Source organism: Notothenia coriiceps, unplaced genomic scaffold (genome assembly GCF_000735185.1).
Source record: "Notothenia coriiceps isolate Sejong01 unplaced genomic scaffold, NC01 NC01_scaffold00025680, whole genome shotgun sequence".
NCBI lineage: Eukaryota > Metazoa > Chordata > Actinopteri > Perciformes > Nototheniidae > Notothenia > Notothenia coriiceps.
Genome location: NW_011358381.1, coordinates 6,827 through 15,960, shown reverse-complemented (window position 1 = coordinate 15,960; position 9,134 = coordinate 6,827). Strand labels below are relative to the sequence as shown.

Genomic DNA, 9,134 nt, shown 5'->3' with positions numbered 1-9,134 from the left:
CGAGTAGAGGAGACGGGAAAAAAAGTGTAAAAGTATCGATCCTATTGGCTCTAGTATTGATATTTTGAAACGTAACATAATATCGGAAGTATCGATATTTTGGGATCGATCCGCCCACCCCTACAGTCTATGGCATAAACACTGAAACTCTGAAACTCTTGTTAAGTTTCTCCATCGTTGTGTACAAACTGGATAAAACGCGGGCTTTTTGTTGTTGTTCAGGAGTTGATCCTGTCTCTGCCCCCGCCTCGACGTAAGCGTGACGTATGTGGTGCTCTTGCTCTGGCCGGACAATTATTTGGTGCTTGAAACGAACCGGATTCCCGAGCTAAGAGGCTGCTCCGCTGCGTTGTGAACACGAAAACCCGGTGCTTTTCAAGCTCCAGCTCCGAACCGGCTCTAAAACACCGTTGGTGTGAATGAGGCTTCTGAGTTCTGCTTGCTAGCCCTTTGTCTGTCTTGCAGGATCCAGGTTGTTAGCTTAAGTAGCTACACCTGGGTGGTTAGCATATAAAGCTCACTACCTTCCCACAAAGTTTACTCGGACACAGCTATAGTTTGGACTTGGTCATTTTCACACACCCCTACATGCTCAGATGACTGAATGACTGTCTTCCACGTTTGGTGACAGAGGATGATGACCCAGAATTTAGCATTGCAAGGGCTCCTTTGACAAAAAGCAATGTGATTTCCCGATTCTGATTTTAATATATTTCGAATACATGTATATTTATTGTTTTGTTCAGAAGGATAATGTATTAACACCACTTTGGGATTTTTTAAAGCGTATAGATACAATCCGAATAATTTAAAAGCTATCACATGGCTGAGGACACCACCGCTAAGCTAACGGCAGTCGGCATGATGACGTTTGTTATTTAGCCACTCGTTAGCAACCGTCCTTTTCAGACACATAGACAAATGTAAGTGTTGGCTTCGTAAATACGCAACTACTGGCTTGCATGTTAGCCTAACTTTATAACCTTAACCCTAACCAATTTATATTTTATATTCATGCTCTCTTTTCCACCACGGTATTTCAATTTCTTTACACACTCGCACACACACTCAGACAGAGCAGTCACTGACAGGTTTTTTCTCCCAGGTCGGCTCTTCCCCTGTGCCACGGCCCATGTCCTGCTTAGTTCTGTTTAATATTGCAACAGACAGGAAAAGGCGTGAAAGAATGAAAGAGGCAAGAGCGGATGAAAGACTGAGAGACCGTTAGCATGCTGAATGGCTTGTGTGCTACTGGGCTATCTGATGACAGATTAGAAGAAGATGTAGGAAGAGAACAACAAATAGAAACAAACAGATCTCTTCGTTTCTGTAGGTAAAGTCACTTTCTTGCACTACATTCATCTTTGTTAAAAAAGGTGAATTTTATCTAACAATGTAGCCGTTTTCCCAGGAGCCTTTTTCGATGGACTTAATCTAAATTTCAAGCAAAGGTGTGAGCAGTGGAGCTCTTAAAAGATCTTACGGGAAATCAAGCCCACCTCCTTGTTCTCTTTTATGTGAAAAAATACATTTCAGTCTAGATTTTAATGCGTAATATAAGCCCATTATTCACTAAATACAGTCACACTTTATTGCCAAGAGTTATGAGTGGCATCGTATAGTCGTTTTCAAGTGCATTAACCTGATAGGCCAACTTTGGCTCCTTTTGAACTGGCCCATCCAAGACACACTGTGACACTGTGCTCTGCCCAGAGCTCTGCATCCCAGTGTTTTGGCTTTGGTGCCATTTTCCCCTCACACATTAAATGTGAGCTTTACTAAACCAATAAGTCCCATTAGTTCAGCCAGCCTGGCCTTATTCCAAGGGTGTCGAACACAGACGCTTCGTCACAGGTCCTGGCGTCTGATACTGACACACAAGACACCCTTCTTTATGATATGTACCAAGCTTTATACTCAGTCTAATGTAAACCAATCCAAAACTACACCTTAATAACAAGTGCTCTAGGACTCAGCTGATGTAGTATAAAGATCAACAGACAGGAACAAACATTAACTTCACTTTACTTACGTAATGAACATACATTTCTTAACCCAAACCACAATAATGTCCTAAACCTGACCGAGTAGTTTTGTTTTCTAAACTTAAGGTAAAATAGTTAGGAAACTTCCCATAACCATAATGAATAAGTATGCCATTATTTATTGCGATAGGAACCCCAAAATACTGTTTTCTGAGGGATTAATGGAAAGCGAAAGTGCTGACATAACATATAAAAGACGTCCTTCTGCGGACTAATATCATTGGACGGGGTACTACAGAACGTCCTTAGAAAGGTTCTGTTATAGCTAGCTGACGGTTACCTTAACCCTAACCCCAGAAATAACAGGCCATAGAATGTAGAAATTGACAAATCAAAATAAAGTATTCAACAAAGCAGTGTGATAAGAATGCATTAAAAATGTAAATGGTCATGACAAAGCTTTAGTATGTCGTGATTTTTGCAGAGTTTCCGCAATTGAAGGAACCATTAATCTAGAAATAGGACATGTAGTTCCGCCAGAAAAATTGCTACCCTATATGCAGGCTCAAACTATACTTCCAGTGGACATTAGGGAGAGTGGATGTAACAAAATAATCATATTGTTAACATGTCTGATTTACTTTCCTGTTGCAGTAGCATGCTAGCACTTAATCATGACCTGGGCACAGACTGCTCCCTAAATTTGGCTTTGATTTAGACCACCAGCAGTTACATTTGGCCCTTACTGTATTTTGTGCAGTGCACTCCATCACTTCACAGAGCCAAGAGGCCTGCTGCTACGCCCAGCAGGGCAGAGTGGATGATTTAACTATCATCTCCAAGGTGGTGAGCAGCATTAGGCTTGGTGCCAAACCCATTAGACAACGTACCTCTGCCACACATCATGCACATCCACAGGAAGGACAGTAAAACCTTGTGAAGTTTTAACAACTTTGACGTGTGTTACGGCCGCCGCCTCCTCTCTGCCCATTAACCTTTATGTAAGTGTTTGCAGCTGTGTGTTATATGTATATATGAGCTGTGCCATTGCACAGACGCCATTGGCCATTGGAATTCGCCATTCCTGTCCCTCCCCTGGTAGGCGTGACCGAAGATCTGGATTGGAGCATGCCGGGCCCGACTCTCCAATCCCCGCACACACCTTCCGGGGAAAACTACAAGAATGTGTGCACCTCAGTTAGTCGACAGAGGTCTGAATCTGTGGCAGACGTCTCGCGGTACTCTCTCCGTACATTCTGTGCTAGTTCTGTTAACAGTGGTTAACTAGGTTGTGTGTATATTTGTGCTTATTCTTGTAACTCTGTTTATCTCGTAATACAACTTTAACTGTGGTTAATCTGTACCCAGGCTGTGTTTTGGTGACTGCCTATTTTTGTTAGACTTATTCTTTTTATCCCACTTTAGAAGTGAGGTTTTCTTTAGTTTATTTTGTTGTTAGTTATTTTGTTTATACTAACTTGTTAACACTCTTATATAAAGAGTCTCCCTTAGTTCCTTTTGTTGTTTGTTTAAACTGGTGCCTTTGTGGCCTTTCGTTTTGATTGTGGCTGTTTGTTGCCAATTTTATTGAGCTCAGTCATTAAAGAACTTCCACTTTACCAATTTAAACTGGTTATATGTTACTTTCCACGAGCCGGGACGTAATAAGTAATAATATGTGACCGCAAAATAGTGGCAACGGTGATATACATTTAGGTGTGAGTATACAAATGTGTGTAATTGTTCACGGTTGGCCTTGAGCATTGGGAATACACATATTCTAAAATCAAGAACAAATGCTGTTGATTTTCTTAAAGAGATCTTATTATCCTTTTTGGGGTTTTCCCTTTCCTGTCTATAGGTTTTTGTATTGAAATGGTCTGAAAAGGCTAATATCCCTTTGTTTCTCTCCAAACACTCCCTCCCTGCCTTAAACGCCTTCATGGGACTCTTTCGCTTACACCTGTGACATAATGACATCACTATGTAACATGTGTGCTTCTATTGGCAAGCACTGCTCCCCAATGTACGTGATATGCTAAGGGCGGGGACATTCCAGACACCTCTCAAAGCGATTGACCAATCACAACAGAGCTTGCCAGCTAACCAATCAGAGCAGACTGAGCTCTGGTTTCAGACAGATGGTGAAAAGAGGTGCTGCAGCACAGGCAGTATGAGAAAAATAAAGAGGTTTTTGAACATTAAAGCATGGAGACATGTCCCAGTAGAGACACTAATACTACTGTAATATGAACGTCAAATGAGCATTATACATGTACTACTGTATGTCCTCTTTAAAGTATACTTTTAAATTTGGTATTGTAAATATCTTCTACTCAGTAGAAGTTGAACGCAGCCTAATAAATCTATACTTTGAACAAGATGAAGTGATATAATGGCTAGATGTTTGATGTTTTTATAACTTATAGAGAAATTGCTGACCCTGGCATGTCATAAAATGTAATCAACAAAGATTTTTCACAATAAAAAGCTTGTATGTGACCATTCAAAAATAAATCTGTCATGTATCGCCTTCCTGCAGATGTGGACCATTTCAGCCAGATGGTGATAAGTGAAGGAGGGTGGGGGTATTGATAGCCATAAACAGGCTATTGTGATTCAACAGAGTCATCACATTTACATTGATTTTATGGATCAATACAACATTCTCATCACGTTTGCTGCATATCAATCATCCTCACACACATTTTCATTCTCACATTCATTGGTGTCAGAGGACTCTGCACTGAGTAAAGAGCAAGTGAGTAAAGTCCTACTGTAAGTCCTAACATTTTCATGTTGGAAAATGTAAGTACACAACTAAACAAAATATATAGCCTAAGTCTCTCTTGTTTGAATGCAATTTTATTTGAAGAAGTTACAAATTAATCCTTGATCTTGTTGTTTTAAGGCTTTTTAATAAGAAAATATGCAAATGATATGTTGATCTAGTAATTTTTTAAGGTACTTTAATGCAAAACGTTTCACATTATACCTTGGTCTAGTTGTTTTAAGGCATTTTAATAAGACAAACAACGAATTATACCTTAGTCTTGTTGTTTTGAGGCCTATTAATACGAAAAAGTTACAAATTATACATTGGTCCTGTCCTTTTAAGGCATTTTAATACAAACATATTTACAAATGATAACTTGATTTTCCATTTAAGGCATTTTAATACAGAAAACCTACTATACCTATTATACCTGGTCGTTTTCCAGCATTAGATATGGAAACGTTACATTTAAACCTATAGTCCTTTAACCCTCCTATTGTCTTCGTTTCCCCCCCTTACTTTGGTGTTCGGGGTCACATTTGACCGGTCCTGTTTTAACTGCTATTACATTAACACAAAAACCATTAATCATCACCAAACTTCATCTAACACCCTTTCAAACTGTACATAAATATTGTATCGGACTATACATGAAACACTGCAGTAAATATACAAAGAATAGACACTGAACATGTATTGCGTGTTCCAGGTGTGATTCACATGGGGGGGATTGGGCACATAAGGGGGGGGACACACAATCTAGAGTATGTGTGTGTGTGTGTGTGTGTGTGTGTGTGTGTGTGTGTGTGTGTGTGTGTGTGTGTGTGTGTGTGTGTGTGTGTGTGTGTGTGTGTGTGTGTGTTTTATCTGATCCGGATGGTTACTAATTTATTTTCTTTATGGCGGTCATTTTTCACCGGGAACACCATGGGTGTTACAAAGTTGACTAAATCATCCAAAATGCAATGAAAGTGGTGATCAGCTATTTGATATGTTCAAATGTCTACTGTGAAGGATATGATAAAGCCTTAATGCAATCGAATCTAAAACAAAAAAGTTACGATTGATGAAAGTATTAAATCGGTCAGATTTGACCCGAAGACAACCGGAGGGTTAAAGGCATTTTAATACAAAACAAATTGAAATTATACATTTAAGTAGGATTTTCAATGCAAGATTGTAGTTAATTGTGGTGAAGTTTTTAATTAGACTGAGAATGACTTTTCCCCACTGCATTTCATTTATGTCCTGCTTGATTAATAACTTGTGGAAGGACCTGGGTCCCATTAATTCATGAAGATTTAGATAGAGAGAGTACATTTCTTACGTCTGCTTTTCTGTCTGTTTATTGCTGATCTCAGAGCACCTTTTGAATACACTCGGCAGAACGGAGCACAGAGTGGGCAGATGAGGATGAGGAAAATAACAATACAGGAGGAAAAAAGGTGCTGATCTCTCTCTATCTCTGTCTCCCCCTTCTTTTTCTCCCTCCCTCTCATGCTGACTGTTTCTGTACAGAAAACTCACTCCCACGCTATTCTGCCTGGCCTATTTATCACATTGATCAGTTTATAAAGAAGTCGGATGTACACAGGAGGCTCCCTAGAAATGTGCCTACGAGAAAGAATTGTGATTTCTTTGCTCCTTTTGAAAGATACGCTCATGCTACTCGCAGGTCTCGCTGACGTGGTCACGTTACCCACTTGGCCTTGTGACATCTAATCGCCTTGGATTACAACACAATTCCTGATGTTCCTGTGTGAGCTATTCAGAGATCATATGGGCAATTGACTGTATATCCGGAAATAATTTGTTGATTAATGTCATTTTATGATTCATATTTTAGTTGATTTTATGAAGCAAAATTGCAAAACTGATACAATTTTGAATGTCAATCGCTGCTTTTCTTCAGCACCTGTGGTAGTAAACTGAATATTGGTGCAGTAATGATGTTTTTTTAGACCGATTCGGAAGTTGGCATCGCAAGGGCTCCCTTCAATGGGATATTTCCATTGGATTTTAGAATGTTGCAGAAAATAAAACTGCAACAGTGCATGGCCTTTACCCTTTGGACTGCAGCGTGTTGATTTCAGACAATGGATCTGCTGCACAAACACGTTGCTTCATATTGCTACAATCACCAGTCCTGTAAGAACGTGCTGGTCCTAAGCATACTGACCTCAGGAGTCTGTAACGATGTTTCGTGATGTCACTACTCTAGCCTTCACGTAGGAATGTCATATGGTCATGTGATTGTCCTATCCAACATACCTTTGCTGTTTAATGTGGAGAACAAAAGGCTGCAGCGATGACTGTAAAGATGCATTGGTTAACTGACTAAAAAGTCTAAAATAAAAGAATGCATTAGACTATACACCATTGTGTGCAACAACACTTATGTGTAGTCTGTTCCCGGCCAATATTATTACTAGTACTGGACGCTACTTCTTAGTTAGTCCATCCTTTTCCGAAACACTTTAATCTGTATCCATGCAGCATATCATTTTACTACAGTAACCTACCTGCTACCACACTTGCTTCCATTTTACTAAATGTTACAATCTTACTTGAATGTGTACTTCTGTAAATTGTAATATTTTAAATATTAAAATAGAGACGGGAAAGAAAAAAAATGTAAACTTTGCTGTTAAAATGTAAACTCTCCCTCTGTTGGACGAATAAAGGAATTATGATTCTGTTTAACAATGCATGCGAAATATCCTATTACCTAAATGGCGATGTAAAGCAACATCAATACTCCTGGCTGCCTGCAATGTTTGTTTTTGTGCACTTTAAACACTGTGTTTCATCGAGTTTCTGATGTTTTTTTGCATTGATTTGCCTGAAAAACACGAAATAAAGCATTTTCTCGAAGAGATAACAATGCCAGGATCACCTACCGCACAGCAGCTGCATCCAGGCGCAGGTCTTGTAAACAGTGCAGGTGTTGCAGAAGAAGAAGAGCATCATGCAGGCGATGCAGCTGAGGGTCAGCACCATGGATAGCAGCACGAACACCGAGGCCGCCTTGAAGGCTCCGGACGGGATGGAGCTGAAGTCGGAGAAGCTGCCCACGCAGGTGAACTCCCGGTTGGGCGACGGCCCGGTGCCCACGCAGTAGTGGAAGAGACCGAAGTAGCCGGCCTGCGGCGTGTTGACGCTGTCTCCGATCCAGTAGGGCTGGATGAACACCACCACGTTGACGATGGCGAAGCAGATGGTGAAGATGGCCCACAGCACCCCGATGGCCCGGGAGTTGCGCATGTAATTGTCATGGTAGATCTTGGAGGCTTCTTGGGAAGGCAACATGTTTGGGATTTATATCTCTTTTTCCACCCCCTCGTAGAAGAAAACAACTCTATATCAAATGTGCTTAAATTTCCCCCACTTTGGCTATTGTTAAAGGCTATTAAGTGGGCCTACATAACCACACGGTAGAAAAATGTAACCTGCAAATGTGTGTGTGATATCACAAGGCTGAACATGGTAAAACTGAATGAGGGGGAAATGCTACATTGGAGCAGTAGAAAAAAATCATAGCCATACCTACACCACTATAATGAATAATTTACCAAGACCAGTGATTCAACATTGCTGTCTAAGGCTCGCTTTTTGGGGGTTACACCATGAAGATTGAAAAAAATCCATATAAACAAGATTTTTCCCCCTGTAATTTCACAGTGGAGGTGGGTTAAAGCTGGGTTTCATCCTCATCCATCAATGCGGAGCTTCCTTCGGGATGTCCTTTTATTACCGATACGTGAGAGGGGTGCGTCTCGGTGCCGTTCTAGCGCCAGCGGTGGAGCCCGTTTTTACCTCCCGAGGCATCCGTGGGGGGGGCTCCCCCTTTTCCCCTCCGGTAGGCTTCAGTGTCCACTCGAAAAATGAAAAAAAAGAAATAAAACAGGTTTCAACACGAGCCCTCTGTCAAATCTCAACAGTCCTTTCTCGTAAATCCGACATCCTCCACCGCCTCGACTCCATTATCATCATGTTTTTGTCGTAGCCTTTATCCAGTATGTCTCCTCTCCCTCTCTCCCCCTCTCTCTCTTTCTCCGTCCTCCTCCTCTCGTTTCTCTGCGCGCACCCCCCGGAAGATGCTGATGTTGTACTGATGACAGCGATGGAGCGCGTTCTCGTATACGCGGGAACAGCACCAGGAGTACAGGGGGAATCTGTATTAAAAAGTGCGTGCCCGTGCCTGTTCACCTTCAATTTGAAATGACATCAGCGAATATTCCCTCACGTTTGGATGATCAATAAGTGTTTCCTAAGAAGAGGTGGCATTACAAATCATGGAGCCATATGTAGGAAGATCTTTTGAATCTTCAAGTCTTGTTAGTTTTTGTTTTGTTATTAGCAGTGGTGGAAGA

General features: G+C 41.0%; 1 protein-coding gene across 1 annotated transcript; it reads right to left on the bottom strand.

Annotated features, from left to right (window-relative positions):
• Positions 1-7,653: 7,653 nt before the first annotated feature.
• Positions 7,654-8,879, bottom strand: LOC104956252 (lipoma HMGIC fusion partner-like 4 protein). The gene has a single exon (XM_010783719.1). The coding sequence runs from the start codon at positions 8,068-8,070 to the stop codon at positions 7,654-7,656; it is 417 nt and encodes a 138-aa protein (XP_010782021.1). The 5' UTR covers positions 8,071-8,879.
• Between the last annotated feature and the right edge of the window lie 255 nt (positions 8,880-9,134).